Source organism: Phyllobates terribilis, unplaced genomic scaffold (genome assembly GCF_046119375.1).
Source record: "Phyllobates terribilis strain yellow unplaced genomic scaffold, ASM4611937v1 Scaffold_6__1_contigs__length_29720123, whole genome shotgun sequence".
NCBI classification, from domain to species: Eukaryota; Metazoa; Chordata; class Amphibia; order Anura; family Dendrobatidae; genus Phyllobates; species Phyllobates terribilis.
Genome location: NW_027362766.1, coordinates 10,937,346 through 10,965,175, shown reverse-complemented (window position 1 = coordinate 10,965,175; position 27,830 = coordinate 10,937,346). Strand labels below are relative to the sequence as shown.

The window sequence follows — 27,830 nt, the reverse complement described above, 5'->3', positions numbered from 1 at the left end:
CACACAGACAACAACTGTGTATGTAGAAAAAACACAGACAACAACTGTGTATGTAGAAAAAAACACACAGACAACAACTGTGTATGTAGAAAAAAACACACAGACAACAACTGTGTATGTAGAAAAAAAACACACAGACAACAACTGTGTATGTAGAAAAAAAACACTCAGACAACAACTGTGTATGTAGAAAAAAAACACACAGACAACAACTGTGTATGTAGAAAAAAACACACAGACAACAACTGTGTATGTAGAAAAAAATCACACAGACAACAACTGTGTATGTAGAAAAAAAACACAGACAACAACTGTGTATGTAGAAAAAAACACACAGAGAACAACTGTGTATGTAGAAAAAAAACACACAGAGAACAACTGTGTATGTAGAAAAAAAACACACAGAGAACAACTGTGTATGTAGAAAAAAAACACAGACAACAACTGTGTATATAGAAAAAAACACACAGACAACAACTCTGTATGTAGAAAAAAACACACAGACAACAACTCTGTATGTAGAAAAAAAACACACAGACAACAACTGTGTATGTAGAAAAAAAACACACAGAGAACAACTGTGTATGTAGAAAAAAACACACAGAGAACAACTGTGTATATAGAAAAAAACACACAGACAACAACTCTGTATGTGGAAAAAAAACCACACAGATAACAACTGTGTATGTAGAAAAAAACCACACAGAGAACAACTCTGTATGTAGAAAAAAAAACACAGACAGCAACTGTGTATGTAGAAAAAACACACAAACAACTGTGTATGTAGAAAAAAAACACACAGACAACAACTCTGTATGTAGAAAAAAACACACAGACAACAACTCTGTATGTAGAAAAAAAACACACAGATGACAACTGTGTATGTAGAAAAAAAACACACAGAGAACAACTGTGTATGTAGAAAAAAACACACAGAGAACAACTGTGTATATAGAAAAAAACACACAGACAACAACTCTGTATGTGGAAAAAAAACCACACAGATAACAACTGTGTATGTAGAAAAAAACCACACAGAGAACAACTCTGTATGTAGAAAAAAAAACACAGACAGCAACTGTGTATGAGGAAAAAACACACAAACAACTGTGTATGTAGAAAAAACACACACAGAGAACAACTGTGTATGTAGAAATAACACAGACAACAACTGTGTATGTAGAAAAAAACACACAGACAGCAACTGTGTATGTAGAAAAAACACAGACAACTGTGTATGTAGAAAAAAACACACAGACAACAACTGTGTATGTAGAAAAAACACACAGACAACAACTCTGTATGTAGAAAAAAACACACAGACAACAACTCTGTATGTAGAAAAAAACACACAGACAGCAACTGTGTATGTAGAAAAAAACACACAGACAGCAACTGTGTATGTAGAAAAAACACACAAACAACAACTGTGTATGTAGAAAAAACACACAAACAACAACTGTGTATGTAGAAAAAACACACAAACAACAACTGTGTATGTAGAAAAAAACACACAGACAACAACTGTGTATGTAGAAAAAACACAGACAGCAACTGTGTATGTAGAAAAAAACACACAGACAGCAACTGTGTATGTAGGAAAAAAACACACAGACAGCAACTGTGTATGTAGAAAAAACACAGACAACAACTGTGTATGTAGAAAAAACACAGACAACAACTGTGTATGTAGAAAAAACACAGACAACAACTGTGTATGTAGAAAAAACACAGATAACAACTGTGTATGTAGAAAAAAAACACACAGACAACAACTGTGTATGTAGAAAAAACACAGACAACAACTGTGTATGTAGAAAAAAAACACAGACAACAACTGTGTATGTAGAAAAAAACACACAGAGAACAACTGTATGTAGAAAAAAACACACAGACAGCAACTGTGTATGTAGAAAAAACACAGACAACAACTGTGTATGTAGAAAAAAACACACAGACAACTGTGTATGTAGAAAAAAACACACAGACAACAACTCTGTATGTAGAAAAAAACCCACACAGATAACAACTGTGTATGTAGAAAAAAACACACAGACAGCAACTGTGTATGTAGAAAAAACACACAAACAACTGTGTATGTAGAAAAAAACACACAGACAACAACTGTGTATGTAGAAAAAACACAGACAACAACTGTGTATGTAGAAAAAAACACACAGACAACAACTGTGTATGTAGAAAAAAACACACAGACAACAACTGTGTATGTAGAAAAAAAACACACAGAGAACAACTGTGTATGTAGAAAAAAACACACAGACAGCAACTGTGTATGTAGAAAAAACACAGACAACAACTGTGTATGTAGAAAAAAACACACAGACAACTGTGTATGTAGAAAAAAACACACAGACAACAACTCTGTATGTGGAAAAAAAACCACACAGATAACAACTGTGTATGTAGAAAAAAACCACACAGAGAACAACTCTGTATGTAGAAAAAAAAACACACAGATAACAACTGTGTATGTAGAAAAAAACACACAGACAGCAACTGTGTATGTAGAAAAAACACACAAACAACTGTGTATGTAGAAAAAACACACACAGAGAACAACTGTGTATGTAGAAAAAAACACACAGACAGCAACTGTGTATGTAGAAAAAACACAGACAACAACTGTGTATGTAGAAAAAAACACACAGACAGCAACTGTGTATGTAGAAAAAACACACAAACAACAACTGTGTATGTAGAAAAAACACACAAACAACAACTGTGTATGTAGAAAAAACACAGACAACAACTGTGTATGTAGAAAAAACACAGACAACAACTGTGTATGTAGAAAAAACACAGACAACAACTGTGTATGTAGAAAAAAACACACAGACAGCAACTGTGTATGTAGAAAAAAAACACACAGACAACAACTGTGTATGTAGAAAAAACACAGACAACAACTGTGTATGTAGAAAAAACACAGACATCAACTGTGTATGTAGAAAAAAACACACAGACAGCAACTGTGTATGTAGAAAAAAAACACACAGACAACAACTGTGTATGTAGAAAAAACACAGACAACTACTGTGTATGTAGAAAAAACACAGACATCAACTGTGTATGTAGAAAAAACACAGACAACAACTGTGTATGTAGAAAAAAAACACACAGACAACAACTGTGTATGTAGAAAAAAACACACAGAGAACAACTGTGTATGTAGAAAAAAAACACACAGACAACAACTGTGTATGTAGAAAAAAAAACACAGAGAACAACTGTGTATGTAGAAAAAAAACACACAGAGAACAACTGTGTATGTAGAAAAAAACACACAGAGAACAACTGTGTATGTAGAAAAAAAACACACAGAGAACAACTGTGTATGTAGAAAAAAACACACAGAGAACAACTGTGTATGTAGAAAAAAACACAGACAACAACTGTGTATGTAGAAAAAAAACACACAGAGAAAAACTGTGTATGTAGAAAAAAACACACAGAGAACAACTGTGTATGTAGAAAAAAACACACAGACAACAACTGTGTATGTAGAAAAAAACACAGACAACAACTGTGTATGTAGAAAAAAACACACAGAGAACAACTGTGTATGTAGAAAAAAAACACACAGACAACAACTGTGTATGTAGAAAAAAACACACAGAGAACAACTGTGTATGTAGAAAAAAACACACAGACAACAACTGTGTATGTAGAAAAAACACAGACAACAACTGTGTATGTAGAAAAAAAACACACAGAGAACAACTGTGTATGTAGAAAAAAACACACAGACAGCAACTGTGTATGTAGAAAAAACACAGACAACAACTGTGTATGTAGAAAAAAACACACAGACAACTGTGTATGTAGAAAAAAACACAGACAACAACTCTGTATGTAGAAAAAAACCCACACAGATAACAACTGTGTATGTAGAAAAAAACACACAGACAGCAACTGTGTATGTAGAAAAAACACACAAACAACTGTGTATGTAGAAAAAAACACACAGACAACAACTGTGTATGTAGAAAAAACACAGACAACAACTGTGTATGTAGAAAAAAACACACAGACAGCAACTGTGTATGTAGAAAAAACACACAAACAACAACTGTGTATGTAGAAAAAACACAGACAACAACTGTGTATGTAGAAAAAAACCACACAGAGAACAACTCTGTATGTAGAAAAAAAAACACACAGATAACAACTGTGTATGTAGAAAAAAACACACAGACAGCAACTGTGTATGTAGAAAAAACACACAAACAACTGTGTATGTAGAAAAAAACACACAGACAACAACTGTGTATGTAGAAAAAACACAGACAACAACTGTGTATGTAGAAAAAAACACACAGACAGCAACTGTGTATGTAGAAAAAACACACAAACAACAACTGTGTATGTAGAAAAAACACAGACAACAACTGTGTATGTAGAAAAAAACACACAGACAACAACTGTGTATGTAGAAAAAACAGACAACAACTGTGTATGTAGAAAAAACACACAGACAACAACTGTGTATGTAGAAAAAACACAGACAACAACTGTGTATGTAGAAAAAACACAGACAACAACTGTGTATGTAGAAAAAACACAGACAACAACTGTGTATGTAGAAAAAACACAGACAACTGTGTATGTAGAAAAAACACAGACAACTGTGTATGTAGAAAAAAAACACACAGACAACAACTCTGTATGTAGAAAAAAAACACACAGATAACAACTGTGTATGTAGAAAAAAAACACACAGAGAACAACTGTGTATGTAGAAAAAAACACACAGAGAACAACTGTGTATGTAGAAAAAAACACACAGAGAACAACTGTGTATGTAGAAAAAAAACACACAGACAACAACTGTGTATGTAGAAAAAAACACACAGAGAACAACTGTGTATGTAGAAAAAAAACACACAGACAACAACTGTGTATGTAGAAAAAAACACACAGACAACAACTGTGTATGTAGAAAAAAAACACACAGACATCAACTGTGTATGTAGAAAAAACACAGACAACAACTGTATATGTAGAAAAAAACACACAGACAACAACTCTGTATGTAGAAAAAAAAACCACACAGATAACAACTGTGTATGTAGAAAAAAAACACACAGAGAACAACTCTGTATGTAGAAAAAAAACCACACAGATAACAACTGTGTATGTAGAAAAAAACACACAGACAGCAACTGTGTATGTAGAAAAAACACAGACAACAACTGTGTATGTAGAAAAAAAACCACACAGATAACAACTGTGTATGTAGAAAAAAAACCACACAGATAACAACTGTGTATGTAGAAAAAAAACACACAGGCAACAACTCTGTATGTAGAAAAAAAAACACACAGATAACAACTGTGTATGTAGAAAAAAAACACACAGACAACAACTCTGTATGTAGAAAAAAAACCACACAGATAACAACTGTGTATGTAGAAAAAAACACACAGACAGCAACTGTGTATGTAGAAAAAACACACAAACAACAACTGTGTATGTAGAAAAAAAACACACAGACAACAACTCTGTATGTAGAAAAAAAACCACACAGATAACAACTGTGTATGTAGAAAAAAACACACAGACAGCAACTGTGTATGTAGAAAAAAACACACAGACAGCAACTGTGTATGTAGAAAAAACACACAAACAACAACTGTGTATGTAGAAAAAACACAGACAACAACTGTGTATGTAGAAAAAAAACACACAGACAACAACTGTGTATGTAGAAAAAACACACAAACAACAACTGTGTATGTAGAAAAAACACAGACAGACAACAACTGTGTATGTAGAAAAAACACAGACAACAACTGTGTATGTAGAAAAAAAACACACAGACAACAACTGTGTATGTAGAAAAAACACAGACAACAACTGTGTATGTAGAAAAAACCACACAGACAACAACTGTGTATGTAGAAAAAACACACAAACAACAACTGTGTATGTAGAAAAAACACAGACAACAACTCTGTATGTAGAAAAAAACACACAGACAACAACTGTGTATGTAGAAAAAACACACAAACAACAACTGTGTATGTAGAAAAAACACAGACAGACAACAACTGTGTATGTAGAAAAAAAACACACAGACAACAACTGTGTATGTAGAAAAAACACAGACAACAACTGTGTATGTAGAAAAAAACACACAGACAGCAACTGTGTATGTAGAAAAAACACAGACAACAACTGTGTATGTAGAAAAAAAAACACAGACAGCAACTGTGTATGTAGAAAAAACACAGACAACAACTGTGTATGTAGAAAAAAACACACAGACAACAACTGTGTATGTAGAAAAAACACAGACAACTGTGTATGTAGAAAAAACACAGATAACAACTGTGTATGTAGAAAAAAAACACACAGACAATAACTGTGTATGTAGAAAAAACACAGACAACAACTGTGTATGTAGAAAAAAAACACACAGACAACAACTTTGTATGTAGAAATAACACAGACAACAACTGTGTATGTAGAAAAAACACAGACAACAACTGTGTATGTAGAAAAAAAACACACACAACAACTGTATGTAGAAAAAACACAGACAACTGTGTATGTAGAAAAAAAACACACAGACAACAACTGTGTATGTAGAAATAACACAGACAACAACTGTGTATGTAGAAAAAAACACACAGACAGCAACTGTGTATGTAGAAAAAAAACACACAGACAACAACTGTGTATGTAGAAAAAACACAGACAACAACTGTGTATGTAGAAAAAACACAGACAACAACTGTGTATGTAGAAAAAACACAGACAACAACTGTGTATGTAGAAAAAACACAGACAACAACTGTGTATGTAGAAAAAACACAGACAACAACTGTGTATGTAGAAAAAACACAGACAACAACTGTGTATGTAGAAAAAAAACACACAGACAACAACTGTGTATGTAGAAAAAACACAGACAACAACTGTGTATGTAGAAAAAACACAGATAACAACTGTGTATGTAGAAAAAAAACACACAGACAACAACTGTGTATGTAGAAAAAACACAGACAACAACTGTGTATGTAGAAAAAAAACACACAGACAACTGTGTATGTAGAAAAAAACACACAGACAACAACTGTGTATGTAGAAAAAAAACACACAGACAACAACTGTGTATGTAGAAAAAAACACACAGAGAACAACTGTGTATGTAGAAAAAAAACACACAGACAACAACTGTGTATGTAGAAAAAAACACACAGAGAACAACTGTGTATGTAGAAAAAAAACACACAGACAACAACTGTGTATGTAGAAAAAAACACACAGAGAACAACTGTGTATGTAGAAAAAAACCACACAGACAACAACTGTGTATGTAGAAAAAAAACACACAGAGAACAACTGTGTATGTAGAAAAAAACACAGACAACAACTGTGTATGTAGAAAAAAACACACAGAGAACAACTGTGTATGTAGAAAAAAACACACAGAGAACAACTGTGTATGTAGAAAAAAACACACAGAGAACAACTGTGTATGTAGAAAAAAACACACAGACAACAACTGTGTATGTAGAAAAAAACACAGACAACAACTGTGTATGTAGAAAAAAACACACAAACAACAACTGTGTATGTAGAAAAAAAACACACAGACAACAACTGTGTATGTAGAAAAAACACAGACAACAACTGTGTATGTAGAAAAAAACACACAGACAACAACTCTGTATGTAGAAAAAAACCCACACAGATAACAACTGTGTATGTAGAAAAAAACCACACAGAGAACAACTCTGTATGTAGAAAAAAAAAACACACAGATAACAACTGTGTATGTAGAAAAAAACACACAGACAGCAACTGTGTATGTAGAAAAAACACACAAACAACTGTGTATGTAGAAAAAAAACACACAGACAACAACTGTGTATGTAGAAAAAACACAGACAACAACTGTGTATGTAGAAAAAACACAGACAACTGTGTATGTAGAAAAAAACACACAGACAACAACTGTGTATGTAGAAAAAACACACAGACAACAACTGTGTATGTAGAAAAAACACACAGACAACAACTGTGTATGTAGAAAAAACACAGACAACAACTGTGTATGTAGAAAAAACACAGACAACAACTGTGTATGTAGAAAAAACACAGACAACAACTGTGTATGTAGAAAAAACACAGACAACAACTGTGTATGTAGAAAAAACACAGACAACTGTGTATGTAGAAAAAACACAGACAACTGTGTATGTAGAAAAAAAACACACAGACAACAACTCTGTATGTAGAAAAAAACACACAGACAACAACTCTGTATGTAGAAAAAAAACACACAGATAACAACTGTGTATGTAGAAAAAAAACACACAGAGAACAACTGTGTATGTAGAAAAAAACACAGAGAACAACTGTGTATGTAGAAAAAAACACACAGAGAACAACTGTGTATGTAGAAAAAAAACACACAGAGAACAACTGTGTATGTAGAAAAAAAACACACAGAGAACAACTGTGTATGTAGAAAAAAACACACAGACAACAACTGTGTATGTAGAAAAAAACACAGACAACAACTGTGTATGTAGAAAAAAACACACAAACAACAACTGTGTATGTAGAAAAAAAACACACAGACAACAACTGTGTATGTAGAAAAAACACAGACAACAACTGTGTATGTAGAAAAAAACACACAGACAACAACTCTGTATGTAGAAAAAAACCCACACAGATAACAACTGTGTATGTAGAAAAAAACCACACAGAGAACAACTCTGTATGTAGAAAAAAAAACACACAGATAACAACTGTGTATGTAGAAAAAAACACACAGACAGCAACTGTGTATGTAGAAAAAACACACAAACAACTGTGTATGTAGAAAAAAAACACACAGACAACAACTGTGTATGTAGAAAAAACACAGACAACAACTGTGTATGTAGAAAAAACACAGACAACTGTGTATGTAGAAAAAAACACACAGACAACAACTGTGTATGTAGAAAAAACACAGACAACAACTGTGTATGTAGAAAAAACACACAGACAACAACTGTGTATGTAGAAAAAACACAGACAACAACTGTGTATGTAGAAAAAACACAGACAACAACTGTGTATGTAGAAAAAACACAGACAACAACTGTGTATGTAGAAAAAACACAGACAACAACTGTGTATGTAGAAAAAACACAGACAACTGTGTATGTAGAAAAAACACAGACAACTGTGTATGTAGAAAAAAAACACACAGACAACAACTCTGTATGTAGAAAAAAACACACAGACAACAACTCTGTATGTAGAAAAAAAACACACAGATAACAACTGTGTATGTAGAAAAAAAACACACAGAGAACAACTGTGTATGTAGAAAAAAACACAGAGAACAACTGTGTATGTAGAAAAAAACACACAGAGAACAACTGTGTATGTAGAAAAAAAACACACAGAGAACAACTGTGTATGTAGAAAAAAAACACACAGAGAACAACTGTGTATGTAGAAAAAAACACAGACAACAACTGTGTATGTAGAAAAAAACACACAGACAACAACTGTGTATGTAGAAAAAAACACACAGAGAACAACTGTGTATGTAGAAAAAAACACACAGAGAACAACTGTGTATGTAGAAAAAAACACACAGACAACAACTGTGTATGTAGAAAAAAACACACAGACAACAACTGTGTATGTAGAAAAAAACACACAGAGAACAACTGTGTATGTAGAAAAAAAACACAGACAACAACTGTGTATGTAGAAAAAAACACACAGAGAACAACTGTGTATGTAGAAAAAAAACACACAGACAGCAACTGTGTATGTAGAAAAAACACAGACAACAACTGTGTATGTAGAAAAAAACACACAGACAACTGTGTATGTAGAAAAAAACACACAGACAACAACTCTGTATGTAGAAAAAAAACCACACAGATAACAACTGTGTATGTAGAAAAAAAACACACAGAGAACAACTCTGTATGTAGAAAAAAAACCACACAGATAACAACTGTGTATGTAGAAAAAAACACACAGACAGCAACTGTGTATGTAGAAAAAACACAGACAACAACTGTGTATGTAGAAAAAAAAACCACACAGATAACAACTGTGTATGTAGAAAAAAAACACACAGACAACAACTCTGTATGTAGAAAAAAAAACACACAGATAACAACTGTGTATGTAGAAAAAAACACACAGACAGCAACTGTGTATGTAGAAAAAACACACAAACAAAAACTGTGTATGTAGAAAAAAAACACACAGAGAACAACTGTGTATGTAGAAAAAAAACACACAGAGAACAACTGTGTATGTAGAAAAAAACACACAGAGAACAACTGTGTATGTAGAAAAAAACACACAGACAACAACTGTGTATGTAGAAAAAAACACACAGACAACAACTGTGTATGTAGAAAAAAACACACAGAGAACAACTGTGTATGTAGAAAAAAAACACACAGACAACAACTGTGTATGTAGAAACAAACACACAGAGAACAACTGTGTATGTAGAAAAAAAACACACAGACAACAACTGTGTATGTAGAAAAAAACACACAGACAACAACTGTGTATGTAGAAAAAACACAGACAACAACTGTGTATGTAGAAAAAAACACACAGACAACTGTGTATGTAGAAAAAAACACACAGACAACAACTCTGTATGTAGAAAAAAAACCACACAGATAACAACTGTGTATGTAGAAAAAAAACACACAGAGAACAACTCTGTATGTAGAAAAAAAACCACACAGATAACTGTGTATGTAGAAAAAAACACACAGACAGCAACTGTGTATGTAGAAAAAACACAGACAACAACTGTGTATGTAGAAAAAAAAACACACCGATAACAACTGTGTATGTAGAAAAAAAACCACACAGATAACAACTGTGTATGTAGAAAAAAAACCACACAGATAACAACTGTGTATGTAGAAAAAAACCCACACAGATAACAACTCTGTATGTAGAAAAAAAACCACACAGATAACAACTGTGTATGTAGAAAAAAACACACAGACAGCAACTGTGTATGTAGAAAAAACACACAAACAACAACTGTGTATGTAGAAAAAAAACACACAGACAACAACTCTGTATGTAGAAAAAAAACCACACAGATAACAACTGTGTATGTAGAAAAAAACACACAGACAGCAACTGTGTATGTAGAAAAAACACACAAACAACAACTGTGTATGTAGAAAAAACACAGACAACAACTGTGTATGTAGAAAAAAACACACAGACAACAACTGTGTATGTAGAAAAAAACACACAGACAACAACTGTGTATGTAGAAAAAACAGACAACAACTGTGTATGTAGAAAAAACACAGACAACAACTGTGTATGTAGAAAAAACACAGACAACAACTGTGTATGTAGAAAAAACACAGACAACAACTGTGTATGTAGAAAAAACACAGACAACAACTGTGTATGTAGAAAAAAAACACACAGACAACAACTGTGTATGTAGAAAAAACACAGACAACAACTGTGTATGTAGAAAAAAACACACAGAGAACAACTGTGTATGTAGAAAAAAACAGACAGCAACTGTGTATGTAGGAAAAACACGCAAACAACAACTGTGTATGTAGAAAAAAACACACAGACAACAACTGTGTATGTAGAAAAAAACACACAGACAACAACTGTGTATGTAGAAAAAACACAGACAACAACTGTGTATGTAGAAAAAACACAGACAACAACTGTGTATGTAGAAAAAACACACAGACAACAACTGTGTATGTAGAAAAAAACACACAGACAACAACTGTGTATATAGAAAAAACACAGACAACAACTGTGTATGTAGAAAAAAACACACAGACAACAACTCTGTATGTAGAAAAAAAACACACAGACAACAACTGTGTATGTAGAAAAAAACACACAGACAACAACTGTGTATGTAGAAAAAACACAGACAACAACTGTGTATGTAGAAAAAAACACACAGACAACAACTCTGTATGTAGAAAAAAAACACACAGACAACAACTGTGTATGTAGAAAAAACACACAAACAACAACTGTGTATGTAGAAAAAACAGACAACAACTCTGTATGTAGAAAGAAAACACACAGACAACAACTGTGTATGTAGAAAAAAAACACACAGAGAACAACTGTGTATGTAGAAAAAACACACAGACAACAACTGTGTATGTAGAAAAAACACACAGACAACAACTGTTTATGTAGAAAAAAACACACAGACAGCAACTGTGTATGTAGAAAAAACACACAGACAACAACTGTGTATGTAGAAAAAAACACACAGACAACAACTGTGTATGTAGAAAAAAACACACAGAGAACAACTGTGTATATAGAAAAAACACAGACAACAACTGTGTATGTAGAAAAAAACACACAGACAACAACTCTGTATGTAGAAAAAAAACACACAGACAACAACTGTGTATGTAGAAAAAACACACAGACAACAACTGTGTATGTAGAAAAAACAGACAACAACTGTGTATGTAGAAAAAAACACACAGAGAACAACTGTGTATGTAGAAAAAACACACAGACAACAACTGTGTATGTAGAAAAAACACACAGACAACAACTGTGTATGTAGAAAAAACACACAGACAACAACTGTGTATGTAGAAAAAAAACACACAGACAACAACTGTGTATGTAGAAAAAACACAGACAACAACTGTGTATGTAGACAAAAAACACAGACAACAACTGTGTATGTAGAAAAAACACAGACAACAACTGTGTATGTAGAAAAAAAACACACAGAGAACAACTGTGTATGTAGAAAAAACACAGACAACAACTGTGTATGTAGAAAAAACACAGACAACAACTGTGTATGTAGAAAAAACACAAACAACAACTGTGTATGTAGAAAAAAACACAGACAACAACTCTGTATGTAGAAAAAAAACACACAGACAACAACTGTGTATGTAGAAAAAAACACAAAGACAACAACTGTGTATGTAGAAAAAACACACAGACAACAACTGTGTATGTAGAAAAAAACACAGACAACAACTGTGTATATAGAAAAAACACAGACAACAACTGTGTATGTAGAAAAAAACACACAGACAACAACTGTGTATGTAGAAAAAAACACACAGACAACAACTGTGTATGTAGAAAAAAACACACAGACAACAACTCTGTATGTAGAAAAAAAACACACAGACAACAACTGTGTATGTAGAAAAAAACACACAGAGAACAACTGTGTATGTAGAAAAAACACAGACAACAACTGTGTATGTAGAAAAAAACACACAGACAACAACTGTGTATGTAGAAAAAAAACACACAGACAACAACTGTGTATGTAGAAAAAAAACACACAGAGAACAACTGTGTATGTAGAAAAAAACACACAGAGAACAACTGTGTATGTAGAAAAAACACAGACAACAACTGTGTATGTAGAAAAAAACACACAGACAACAACTGTGTATATAGAAAAAACACAGACAACAACTGTGTATGTAGAAAAAAACACACAGACAACAACTGTGTATGTAGAAAAAACACAGACAACAACTGTGTATGTAGAAAAAACACAGACAACTGTGTATGTAGAAAAAAACACACAGACAACAACTGTGTATATAGAAAAAACACAGACAACAACTGTGTATGTAGAAAAAAACACACAGACAACAACTGTGTATGTAGAAAAAACAGACAACAACTCTGTATGTAGAAAAAAAACACACAGACAACAACTGTGTATGTAGAAAAAAAACACACAGAGAACAACTGTGTATGTAGAAAAAACACAGACAACAACTGTGTATGTAGAAAAAAACACACAGACAGCAACTGTGTATGTAGAAAAAACACACAAACAACAACTGTGTATGTAGAAAAAAACACACAGACAACAACTGTGTATGTAGAAAAAAACACACAGAGAACAACTGTGTATATAGAAAAAACACAGACAACAACTGTGTATGTAGAAAAAAACACACAGACAACAACTCTGTATGTAGAAAAAAAACACACAGACAACAACTGTGTATGTAGAAAAAACACACAGACAACAACTGTGTATGTAGAAAAAACAGACAACAACTGTGTATGTAGAAAAAAACACACAGACAACAACTGTGTATGTAGAAAAAACACACAGACAACAACTGTGTATGTAGAAAAAACACACAGACAACAACTGTGTATGTAGAAAAAACACACAGACAACAACTGTGTATGTAGAAAAAAAACACACAGACAACAACTGTGTATGTAGAAAAAACACAGACAACAACTGTGTATGTAGAAAAAAAACACACAGACAACAACTGTGTATGTAGAAAAAACACAGACAACAACTGTGTATGTAGAAAAAAACACACAGAGAACAACTGTGTATGTAGAAAAAACACAGACAACAACTGTGTATGTAGAAAAAACACAGACAACAACTGTGTATGTAGAAAAAACACACAAACAACAACTGTGTATGTAGAAAAAAACACACAGACAACAACTCTGTATGTAGAAAAAAAACACACAGACAACAACTGTGTATGTAGAAAAAAACACAAAGACAACAACTGTGTATGTAGAAAAAACACACAGACAACAACTGTGTATGTAGAAAAAAACACAGACAACAACTGTGTATATAGAAAAAACACAGACAACAACTGTGTATGTAGAAAAAAACACACAGACAACAACTGTGTATGTAGAAAAAAACACACAGACAACAACTGTGTATGTAGAAAAAAACACACAGACAACAACTCTGTATGTAGAAAAAAAACACACAGACAACAACTGTGTATGTAGAAAAAAACACACAGAGAACAACTGTGTATGTAGAAAAAACACAGACAACAACTGTGTATGTAGAAAAAAACACACAGACAACAACTGTGTATGTAGAAAAAAAACACACAGACAACAACTGTGTATGTAGAAAAAAAACACACAGAGAACAACTGTGTATGTAGAAAAAAACACACAGAGAACAACTGTGTATGTAGAAAAAAACACACAGAGAACAACTGTGTATGTAGAAAAAACACAGACAACAACTGTGTATGTAGAAAAAAACACACAGACAACAACTGTGTATATAGAAAATACACAGACAACAACTGTGTATGTAGAAAAAAACACACAGACAACAACTGTGTATGTAGAAAAAACACAGACAACAACTGTGTATGTAGAAAAAACACAGACAACTGTGTATGTAGAAAAAAACACACAGACAACAACTGTGTATATAGAAAAAACACAGACAACAACTGTGTATGTAGAAAAAAACACACAGACAACAACTGTGTATGTAGAAAAAACACAGACAACTGTGTATGTAGAAAAAACACAGACAACAACTGTGTATATAGAAAAAACACAGACAACAACTGTGTATGTAGAAAAAAACACACAGACAACAACTGTGTATATAGAAAAAACACAGACAACTGTGTATGTAGAAAAAAACACACAGACAACAACTGTGTATGTAGAAAAAACACACAGACAACAACTCTGTATGTAGAAAAAAACACACAGAGAACAACTGTGTATGTAGAAAAAACACACAGACAACAACTGTGTATGTAGAAAAAAACACACAGACAACAACTGTGTATATAGAAAAAACACACAGACAACAACTGTGTATGTAGAAAAAAACACACAGACAACAACTGTGTATGTAGAAAAAAACACACAGACAACAACTGTGTATGTAGAAAAAACACAGACAACAACTCTGTATGTAGAAAAAACACAGACAACAACTGTGTATGTAGAAAAAAACACACAGACAACAACTGTGTATATAGAAAAAACACAGACAACAACTGTGTATGTAGAAAAAAACACACAGACAACAACTGTGTATGTAGAAAAAAACACACAGACAACAACTCTGTATGTAGAAAAAACACAGACAACTGTGTATGTAGAAAAAAACACACAGACAACAACTGTGTATATAGAAAAAACACACAAACAACTGTGTATGTAGAAAAAAACACACAGACAACAACTGTGTATGTAGAAAAAACACACAGAGAACAACTGTGTATGTAGAAAAAAACACACAGACAACAACTGTGTATATAGAAAAAACACAGACAACAACTCTGTATGTAGAAAAAACACAGACAACAACTGTGTATGTAGAAAAAACACACAAACAACAACTGTGTATGTAGAAAAAAACACACAGAGAACAACTGTGTATGTAGAAAAAAACACACAGACAACAACTGTGTATATAGAAAAAAAACACTCAGACAACAACTGTGTATGTAGAAAAAAAACACTCAGACAACAACTCTGTATGTAGAAAAAACACAGACAACAACTGTGTATGTAGAAAAAACACACAAACAACAACTGTGTATGTAGAAAAAAACACACAGAGAACAACTGTGTATATAGAAAAAAACACAGACACCAGGTTGGGTGAGAGTCGGCCACAGCCTTTACTTATAACCCTGATAAGTAGAACATTGTGATCCCCGGCCCGAAGCGCTATGCCTTCACCGAAAGCGGTGTGCAAGACCAAAACTTCACCAAATCACCTCCACTGTGACTTCAAATGTGTTTCTAACTAAAAACTGTATAAACATACAAGACTCCAGAAACGTGGACAATTAATAGTTTCAAAAAGGGGAGGGAGGGAAAGCTACCAGGACCCAGGGGTAAGAGGAAACCCCAAAGCAGCCTATATATGTGTTATATGGGCGGGATATCAAACTATTGGCTGAAGAATAAACCCAGCCCTACAGGTTGGGGGAGTGATGATAGGATCAGCAAAAGACCCATCATGTGGGGTTGGATAGGATGACCCATAAGTCTGGAGCACTTACATTTAACCCCTTAGTAGCGCTCTACATTAGCATCAAAATTGTGGCTGAAAATTTTTCAACAGATTTATTAATGTTTTGATTTATTCAGATGGAAGGTGATTATAGCTGGACTATTTGGACCCAATTTATTTTTGCCGTGCCTACTCGGCCAAGATGAAGGTGTTGGAAAGTGAGAGAGTATACGGGCAACTAATGCTACATTAAGGGAAAGTGTAGGCAATGAGAAATACGGCCGCCTGCAGAAAGCACTAACGGGGAGCTGCGTTGAGTCACACCAAAGTTGCACAAGCTGTTGCCTTTGATGTCATTAAGCCTTGGCCTTGTGCGATAAATTAGACTCAATACATTATAGGCTTACTCCGTATATTTTACTTTGATGAAAACTAGAAAAATATTCCCCAAGGCTAAGAGCGGCCATAGCTCCCTGTCCAACACATGGTCGATTTCGTAATGAAAACATGCGATTTCCGTGAAGCAAACATCTACCGTTCTCTCCCTAGGAAGCTGCGTTTGGAGAAGGAGTTGGCTGCGGAGCTATGGAAAGTACGCTGGGAGGACATTCAGACGAGCAACATGGAGAAAAACCTCCGCAGGGCTGGCAGCAAGCTCACTCTATCACTGGTAACTTCACCGGAAGCATCTTGCATGGCTGCCTGCCGACCTGGTCCTTGTCCTTGGGGCTCATCAACCAAAACGGAGCATTTTTTTGTTTTCTGGTAGTGGGTTTCAGAGCACAATTTTGCTCAGTCAGTCGTTTGTGTAATTCAGGAATCATAGCAATCTGCATATAAAGGACTAGGAGATGCATTAACTCAACGTGCTGTCCCAAAAGTTATACAGATGTCATAGTTGTCTCCATATAAACCATGGAGGGGCAGCATAGGAAGTTAGAAGGAGAGCCAAAAAAACATAGAGGGCTACAATTTGTGGGTTGTGGGACATCTACGTAGCCATGAAGCCACTGGAATCCTAAACCCTACTAAGCAGATTTAATACGTCTCCACGAGACGCAAGCATGGTAGAGGTTACAAGATATCCTTGCACAATAATTCGGAAAAGCTTGTTTTACGCCCCATGAAACTTATTTAGTTCGGACAGATTTGGACTTTGTATTGACCACCCTTGGCTGAGTCCATCAGTACAGAGAAAGGGGCAGGTTATGTCGTCCTGTTTGTATCATTCTGTCTTCTAATTAATAAAATATACTATTATTACACTCCTTATGACTGGGCTTGCCTTTTCTACCGCTCTAATTAAGTCACGGGACCCAATCTTCATTGCGATAGCCGAAAAATTCACCAACCACTGTGCAACGGATGCTTTCTGGCAATCAACCCAAAATCTGTCTTTTCTACACTTTATGTTTTAGACATTGCACAATTCTTATTCTAGAAGCCCAAGTATATGGTTTGGTCCAAGATCTAGATCCAACCCGAGACTTACACCAAGGAAGGATGCAACCCTTGTGTCTTTCCTTTGGCTCGTGCCGCATCCTTTGTGGGTTGTCCTGGACTTTCCATTTATATTATGTTATGCTTCCGTTATAAAGGTGTTTCTTCACTCCTACATAGTCATCTTTCTGTAATAAATAACCATTGGGGATATTTGTCCCTTGGAAATAAAACATTTCTTACCTACTGAGATCTTAAGAGGCCTCAAGCCAAGTCACAAGTGTTCCCTGCATTAAAATCAACTTCATCTACATAGATAATAGTTGGAGGTTTGACATCTTTGTGGTGGCACCTTGAGACTAATGACCTGGTTCTAAAAAATAACTTTGACATAACTGAGCCGTAAAGTCAAAATTAAAATGAAAAATACAACAAGAGCCACTAGCAGCACTTGTCAAAATTAGACTTAGTTGGATCTTCTATATCAATGGTTTGAAGGACTAGCCTTCATCTTGGTGTCTACAAGCCGAGTGCCCCATTATTCATTTCTTTCTAAGTTCTCTCTGCCACCGTGCCTCTTCTTTTTTCCATCTCTAATTTCTTTCTAAGTTCTCTCTGCCGCCGTGCCTCTTCTTTTTTCCATTTCTAAACTCCATTAGTTCTTTCTGATTTCATCCTGCTTGCTCCACGTGCAGTTGCCTCCATCACATCTTCCTCTTGTCATCTCCATATCTAAAGACCACCATTGGCACATTCCTCTCTTATTTATTTTCTTCGTCTCTAACCCAAACTAAACTTTTTTTTTTTTTACTTTCTTATCTTTCCTCCACCCGATTACGAAGCTTTGTTGCAAAACTAAAATATCTCTTTACCCAATATGTTTGGTCTTTATTTCCATTCCATAATCTACAATGTATGTCCAAGTGCGGAGATAAGATCACAAATCTAAGTTGGCTTCAGTTTGCAATAATGTTCACTGAACAAGCCATTATTCGGAGGCTTGGGCTGTGATGGATTTTCTTCTTTTTGTATCACATCTTTTTGTTGATATGGATGATACTGTTGTGATACTGTACGGGGCGTAGAGGCATGTCAATCCATATTGTGTTTGAGTCCAACCCTGGCCACAGTCATTCCGAATATCAGTCATCATCTTTCCTGTACACTTGATTTCTTCTCCAGCTTCTGTGCATCTCCTTGTTCTCAGACTTGTATCTATCATCTCACTTCCATCTGATTATTTCTTTCCATTACGCATATGTCTCCCTTACACATTGCCATAATTCTTAAGGTCCTTGCTGTCATTCGGGCATGTTTTGTACACTGATCATTGTTGTTCATATTGTTTCCACTCTAGAGAGGCTCCAATTATGGATCCCTGCTCACCACCGAAGGGCAATTCCAGATCTTTGCAAAGACAGCGTATTACAAGGTACTCTATGTAAAAACTCCTACAACAAATCTTGATATCTTGGCTCTCAAGAGAAAACATATTTTCTTCATTCTCCAGATGGGTCCCCAGGGAGAAATCTTGAATGAGTTGTAACTCTTCTTAATGGGATGTTATTTTATGATCAGATCTAACCGCATTTTGCTTCTTCTCTTTTTTCAGGGTAATATTGTCGCAGTTAAGTACATCAACCGGAAGCGCATAGAACTGACCCGCAAAGTCTTGTTTGAACTGAAGCATGTAAGCGTTGTGTAGTGTGTGTTGAGATTGGTGGTAATCCTCCAGTTACATCATGCATTTCTTTTAGTCTATTCATCCCTACATGCTTTTATGCAGGCATCTGGGAGACGTCTTTGCTCCGACACATCCTTGGCTCCCGGTCTCGGGGAAATGCTGCTGACACCACAGAAATGGCTCTTGTTAAACATAAACAGCTCGTTTGTTGTCATTTTTTATTCTAAGCGCCGGCGGTACCCTTCTGCTCTCCTCCACTTAACCTGAGTTAAGTCGGTCACGGCTCCTTCCTTCTCGCATCCAAAGAGTCCTCGAAAAGAAGACATCGGCAGCCGGCTAATCTGTACGCTTGTCACTTGTTGAGTGGTGACAATAACGGTTCTTGTCTGGAGAGAACTGAAAAGAAATGTGATACGCAAGATAACCGGCTGCCGTGCCAAATAAAATAATGCAAAGATCGTTGACCCTGGGGGTTAGTTAGAGCGTTTACCCCCTAAAATCCAAATGTGACAAGGCCTCTAATTAGCTGAAGTATTTTTTATTCTTTTCCGCCAGGCTCGGAGGAGACAACGACTCTTTACAGGGGTTATCGCCCAGATTTTTACAGACCATGGATAGTGGAAAAATTAGCATTTTTTTTGTTGTATTGTGCCTCTTCCCTCTCGCTTTGGTCTGTCTCAGCCTGTCTTTACCGTAAGGTTCGTCATTTGCACTCTCTTCTCAGTCTCGTTTATCCTCTTGCCATGCCGCCTCTGCCCTCGTCTTTAGTATTCACTGTGTCTTCTCTCCCTCTGCTTCTTAAATCCTCTAGATAATGTTATTTTCTCTACCCCAATATTAATCAGGAGCAGCGCTGACATTTCAGTAATATTTGCAATCTTCAGCTGGAGCAGCTCTCCCCTCCGTCTGCCTCCCTCCTTCCCTCCCTCCGTAAATGCTTAAATCAGGAATTATCTCAGCATTTAATGTTCAGCATCCATCACGGAGAAGATGAGACCCCACCGGCTATCCACATGTATATGTTGTACTGTTATATACTTCATACAAGAGAAGTGCAGCCTTAACCCTCACCACGCAGATCGGTAGAGCCTCATGCGGTAACCCTAAGCTCACAAATTCTCGCCCTAAATGCAGACGTACCAGGGCTTCACATGTGTTGGAGACCCTACAATCTTCATTTGGGTCTACTGAAACAGGAGCTAGGCTATTTTTTTTTTGTCTACTTTGTACTAAAAGAACCCCAAAAAGTATTTTGCAACTGTACCTTACCTTGGCAAAGGTGTCGTATCAAAGGCACCACAAACGTCCTATAATAACATCGTCCAATAATTCTATATAGAGTCGGGTATATTGTCTAGATGGTCGATTAGAGGTGGTTTTTGATTGTCTTTACTGCGTGTCTTCCAGATGAGGGATGCGTTTTTTGATTGTCTTCACTGCGTGTCTTCCAGATGAGGGATGTGTTTTTTGATTGTCTTGACTGCGTGTCTTCCAGATGAGGGACGTGCAGAATGAACACCTCACCCGCTTTGTGGGGGCCTGTATTGACCCTCCGAATATATGCATCCTGACTGAGTACTGTCCTAGAGGAAGCCTACAGGTAGGAATTATATCAGTACATCCACGTAATATCTACACCGATTCCCCATAATATTAATGCCCCAGACAGGCGAAGTGAATAACATTGGTGATGCGGTGACAAAGCCGCCTTTCAGGTGGATATATTATTAGCCAGTTCTTGAAGTCGATGTGTTTAAAGCAGGGAAAACGAGCAACGAGGCCAATTGTGATGGCTAGTCAACTAGATCTTCTCCTACAAAGGGGGCCTTGTGGAGGGTTACCAGAATGCAGTGGTTGGTAGCCAAGGTTCATTGCTGTGTACATCGAGTGAAGGCTAAGCCATCTGGTTTGATCTCCTATAAGTATGGACTGAAAGGTACATGCAGAGCATCGCAGCCTACGGTCTATTGGTCTGTGCAGCTGCAGACCCGTCCAAGTGGGCACGTGAACATTAGATCCACCTTCTTCTAGTGCTCCTATCTGATGAATCCAGTTTTCCACCATGACGGACAGGTGGGTGCATGTGTGTGACTTACCTGGGAAGAAGACAAGCCAGGACAGATAGTGTGATAAGGCGATATTCTGCTTAGGTTTTGGCCTTCACGTGCATGTGACTTGTACAAACTACCTACACATTGTACAGACCAAGTACTTCTTAATGGTAGGTGCCCTCTTCTAGCAATATCATGCCGGCTGCCATGCTCCAAAAATGGTTCAAAAATGGCTTATAAACATGATATCAAACCAATGAAGCCCCTGTGGGGTGTGCTGGAAAAACAAGGCTCATCCATGGAGGATGCACCTGACCACTTGTAGAACTTGAAGGATCTGCTGCTAACGTCAAAGTGGCAGATATCACAGGACACCTTCATGTTGGCTCCATGCCTCAATGAGTCCGAGCACGTGGTCACCTACACAGTATTAGATGGGTGGTTTTAATGTTGTCGCTGATTGGTATATATCAACATCATGCATCAAATGTTGGAAGATATTATAACTGATACTGTTTCCTTAGGATATTCTAGAAAACGAGAGCATCACTCTGGACTGGATGTTCAGATATTCACTTATTAATGATATTGTGAAGGTGAGACATCAATGATTTGGGAGGGGGCAAGCTATGTAAGCTCCCAAATTTTCCAACTTTTAATGTTTGTTCCTCCAGGGGATGCTCTTCCTCCAGAACGGCGTCATTGTGTCTCACGGGAACCTGAAGTCTTCCAACTGTGTGGTGGACAGTCGCTTCGTGCTGAAGATCACCGACTATGGACTGGCCAGTTTCCGCAGTGCTGTAGACTCGGAGGACTCCCATGCTTACTTTGCCAGTAAGATATCTTCTGTAGGATGATCCTTTTCAGCAATGTTGGCGAGTCGTTCCTAGACATCTGAAATGTCATCGATGGTTCCAGCTTCATTCTACGTATGGCTCTCTCACTCTTTCCACCGGGAAGAGTATGATCAAGCGGCTTCTATGAAGCAGATGTTCAGGATGTGGAGGGAGGGAAGAGGTAGCATAAGGCGACGAAAGCACACACAGATGGCTTAGCCTGAGCAAACCAAGTTTTTTTATATAAAGTATTCGTAAACATGAAAATTTAGGTCAGCGACTAATGAGCATTGCAGTCAGGAGAGGTGGGTGAGGACAGAAGGTTTGTTGAGACTTCTGTTTATGATTGACTTCTGGTTACCTAATTTGTTGTATATTTCTGATGTGAAGTACTCATTTTTCTATAGAGAAACTATGGACAGCACCGGAGCTTCTGCGCATAGAGTCTCCAAGTCCACAGGGTAGTCAAAAAGGAGATGTCTACAGCTTTGGCATCATATTGCAAGAGATTGCACTGAGGAACGGGGTCTTCTACATGGACAGCGGAGATTACAGCCCTAAAGGTGCATCCAACACCAAACTGATGCCATAGGTATGCTGCTCTTCCCTTTTATATACTTACCTATTTTTTTTCTTTTCCCTAGAAATCATAGAAAGAGTACGAAGCAGAGAGAAGCCATATTTCAGGCCATCTACCAACCTTTACTGTCATATTCAGGAGTTGGGGATCCTTATGCAACGATGCTGGGCAGAGGACCCATTCGACAGACCTGACTTCAACCAGATCAAAGTTTTACTACGAAAGTTCAACAGGTGAAGCATCAGCCTTGTCCCAAACATCTTCTGGGCTTATTCTCGAACTTTAACTTTTGACCAACTTTACAATCCTACTTTCGCGTACTACAGATGGGGATTATCGATGCCATAATCTGTTCAATGATGGCTAGACTAGGGTGATCCATTAGTAGCGTAGTAATTAATGGATTCAAGGGTCATTATCAGAATGTTCAGGTAGTGTCAGGGTTAAGGGCGTGAGTAGCAATAGATTCAAAAACGAAAACATTTACTTTACACAGTAGATGAAAGCCAGTCAAATCCCACCAATTTTGGCAGGATCGACCACCATCCTGACTCTCCCCCAACATATGCTCACCACGCTAAAGGAGAAATAGCTGTCTTCGGAAAACGGCTACCTCGTGCATATGGTCAGCTTATGATCCAGGAGTACCAGAAGAACAGGTACCAGAGGAAAACCCTGAGGGCGAAGCAAAGGTGATAGTGAAAAACAGAACCAATAGCACAAGGAACGAGAGGTATAAACCTCAATCTGCAGGCGAGACAGGAGGATTCCCCCAAAAGGCTGGCAGGCTGGTTGCCTGCTATTATCTTTAAAAGCTAGTTATATTTCTTCTTTATCTTATATTTTATTACTATATGAACTGTAATAGGAGCACTGGTAATGTGCTGGAGGGTAGATATGTTTCACTGAGGTTATTAGCTTCAGTGATATAAACCTGGAAGTTTGCTCCAGCATATTATATGAGAGGGCCAGGTTTATTGTGAACAGCTAAAGAGTTGGGTGGGACGGCTGTTCACCATATCTCCACCCTAGGGTGTGACGGCTGTTCACCATATCTCCACCCTAGGGTGTGACGGCTGTTCACCATATCTCTACCCTAGGGTGTGGTCCAGGAGGTAAAGGTGAAGCCTTTGGGCTTAATAAATGTTGTGTGTGTACTCTGAAGGAGATCTGACCTAAAGAGTTGGGCTCTTGCTTAAATGAGCTGTACCCAGATTTTTTAGCAGGTGTACTCCGCATCTATATGGACTGTAATATATGCTGTTTATTTAGGCCAACAAGAATGAATGTCTATTTTTGTTTTGGACTGGTTTATGAAACCAGATGAAGATTTACGTGGAAAGCATCCTTGTGACTAAGCAGTCGAGTGAGCCGATCTTTCGTAGTACCATAAGCTACCGAGAATGAAGAATACAACATATGCAGACTATGCTTTCTGTTCTCCAGAATAAACTCGGCTTCCATATTGTTTTTCTTGTCCCGTAGAGAAAACAGCAGTAACATCCTGGACAATCTGCTCTCTCGCATGGAACAGTACGCTAATAACTTGGAAGAGCTTGTAGAAGACAGGACACAGGCGTACCTGGAGGAGAAACGAAAGGCAGAAGCTCTTCTCTACCAAATCCTGCCTCAGTAAGTATCAGAAGAACCTGCTAGATGTCCATGTCTGAGAACTTATGGACATTCTTACTGGATATTATTTCATATTTTGAGCTTGGACCTGATAGAACTGAAAAATGCCTCAACTGCTTCATCTAATAATTTTCTGTCTTCTCCCAATTTCTCTCCATTATTCAGCTCTGTAGCTGAACAGCTTAAAAGAGGGGAAACCGTTCAGGCCGAAGCCTTTGATAGCGTCACCATTTATTTCAGTGACATTGTGGGATTCACGGCTCTGTCCGCCGAGAGCACACCCATGCAGGTATTTAACATCTAGGTGGCTAAAGTTTTAGCATACCATGGTCATGTGTTGTCATTTTCCGCCAACGCTAAATGGTGCGCCATGATGGTCAGAAGTGGGCCAAATCTATGAAAGTGGTACAGGTGTTCTCAAAGCTTACTTTACACCCCCAAAATGATGTTGTCACCTCCTCTTCTCCCAGGTCGTCACTCTACTGAATGATTTATACACCTGCTTCGATGCCATAATAGACAACTTTGATGTCTACAAGGTGGGATACACAGCCTTAGTTTTTATAAGGAATGAGGAACAGTCCATGCCCCTTCATCATTGCTCCGCTTTCATATCCTCCAGGTGGAGACCATAGGAGATGCCTATATGGTGGTCTCTGGGCTGCCAGTTCGTAATGGGAAACTCCACACCCGTGAGATAGCCAGGATGTCTCTCGCTTTACTTGACGCTGTCAAGACTTTTAAGATTCGCCATCGTCCTGACCAACAGCTGAGGCTTCGTATAGGAATTCATACGGGTGAGTCGAGAGAGCAATTTTCTGAGATGACTATCAAAATTTTAAGATTTGTGTCATCTTGTGTCCAATACTTTGTATAGGTCCTGTTTGTGCTGGAGTCGTGGGCTTAAAGATGCCACGATATTGTCTTTTTGGGGACACGGTGAACACAGCTTCAAGAATGGAGTCGAATGGGGAAGGTGAGATTTTCAGCCAGAGGAAAATGGAAGTTTAGGGATGATTTTAGGTGATTGACATGTTTGGCTGCCCAACCTTGCCTTCACTCTCAAGTAAGTGTGTAACGTCATGGAATATATTGTCTGTTGTGCTACATTGCCGGTAACGATCATGTAGGTGGTTCTTGGTTTGCCGTCAGTGTTTTAATCATTGAGGCTACCCTTGAGTCCTCCTGTTCCCTTGCCGCTAATCAATGTGATGTCTCGTAGCACTGAAGATTCACGTCTCCGCAACCACACGGAACGTGTTAGAGGAGTTTAACTGCTTCCAGCTGGGCTTGCGAGGAGATGTAGAGATGAAGGTAACATACCTTTCAGATTTTTTTTTTTTTTTTTTAACATTAATCATTTGAAAAGTTTTGACTTTATAACTTTCCTGAAATCCCATGAAATTGTTCCTTCAGGGCAAAGGAAAAGTGCGGACGTACTGGCTATTAGGAGAAAGAAGCAGCAGCACCCATGGTTGACTCCGTCCTCATTTATTGTCAGTGGTGGTCAAAGACTCAGAGTACTCTACAACTTCATGCCATGCTTGTACCTCTCAGACACAGTGGACAGATATTTCTATTTCCCGAGTCGGGGACCTTAACATTAACGTGGGGTTGTGGAGCAACTTCCACACTGTGGACCAAAACTGAATGTACTGTAATATGTTCAATGAAACTATCAATCAAATGTAGTCATGTGAGCGACCACCATCTCTTGACCCCCCAATCCTTCATAGAAATGGCAGTGTTGAGGCTACAGAGCTTAATGGTAGAGAATGCCATGTAGTCTTATCAATCAGATTTAGGCTGAATACTTACCATTTTATATATATTCGAGTTCTTACAAAAAAGTTTGCGCCGACGTTGGCAGTAATCTCTCAAAGTGTGTACACTCCATTTCATGACTAAGAGCGAAAGACTAAAAAAAGGGCAGGTACAAGTTTCGAAAATGGTCATTTACATTACAACTTTTCCAAACAATTAACTAAATCCTTGGGTTGGGTTGCTAATGTCTATGAGAAGTTTTATGAAGCTTTGTCCTACATTATAAGATTAAAGCTTAGCTTACCTTGAAAGCTTCTGTCCAAAACTTGCCTAAGTCGTACAATACGCACTTAAAATCCATCGCTGCTCATTTCGGAAGACTTGACATTGACATTGAAAAGACATTCAGGTATTGAGCTGGTGGGCTTGCCTTTAGCGCTTGAAGGTTGTAATTGGCTGAAATATAACTGAGCCTTAACAAAGAGGTTTCTATCATTTACACGGTGAATCTCAAACTTTATAAATGTAGAAAATGGACTAAAAAAATTGTGCTACAAAATTATTCCAAAAGCCTGTCCGCGAGTGCTTTATCACAGAATCACTGGACTGGAAGGAACACGTAACTTGCTGCCCTGATATGACGAGTGGACTACAAATGTGAAATGGACATTCTCATTTTACTGTTATAAATATTTCTAAACTCTACATTTTTTTGGGGGGGTGAACACTTCTGTATTGAATGATGACAAATGTAAGAGGTAAAATAAGTAGTGGATTATTATTATTTAGTGGCGTGAGTATGGTAAGAGGATGGTTGTCCCAACAAGTGGACCTTCAATATGTCCCACCAGAAATATAGTTTGTTGCTCCAGGGCCTGAAGATCTGACGAGAGGATGGTTGTCCCAACAAGTGGACCTTCAATATGTCCCACCAGAAATGTAGTTTGTCACTCCAGGGCCTGAAGATCTGACAAGAGGATGGTTGTCCCAACAAGTGGACCTTCAATATGTCCCACCAGAAATATACTGTGTCGCT

At 37.1% G+C, this 27,830-nt stretch overlaps 1 protein-coding gene across 1 annotated transcript in view; it reads left to right on the top strand.

Moving 5' to 3' along the window:
• Nucleotides 1-27,561, top strand: part of NPR1 (natriuretic peptide receptor 1) — a 201,276-nt gene extending 173,715 nt beyond the window's left edge. The window contains exons 8-22 of the mRNA XM_073637366.1: nt 17,357-17,477; nt 19,605-19,679; nt 19,860-19,937; nt 21,427-21,531; nt 22,507-22,578; nt 22,657-22,816; nt 23,226-23,381; nt 23,463-23,631; nt 24,884-25,030; nt 25,196-25,319; nt 25,501-25,569; nt 25,653-25,827; nt 25,908-26,006; nt 26,253-26,344; nt 26,447-27,561. Of these exons, the coding sequence (XP_073493467.1) occupies nt 17,357-17,477; nt 19,605-19,679; nt 19,860-19,937; nt 21,427-21,531; nt 22,507-22,578; nt 22,657-22,816; nt 23,226-23,381; nt 23,463-23,631; nt 24,884-25,030; nt 25,196-25,319; nt 25,501-25,569; nt 25,653-25,827; nt 25,908-26,006; nt 26,253-26,344; nt 26,447-26,509 (1,705 nt within the window). The 3' untranslated portion in view covers nt 26,510-27,561. The remainder of the gene's footprint in view (nt 1-17,356; nt 17,478-19,604; nt 19,680-19,859; nt 19,938-21,426; nt 21,532-22,506; nt 22,579-22,656; nt 22,817-23,225; nt 23,382-23,462; nt 23,632-24,883; nt 25,031-25,195; nt 25,320-25,500; nt 25,570-25,652; nt 25,828-25,907; nt 26,007-26,252; nt 26,345-26,446) is intronic.
• The last annotated feature ends 269 nt before the right edge of the window (nt 27,562-27,830 follow it).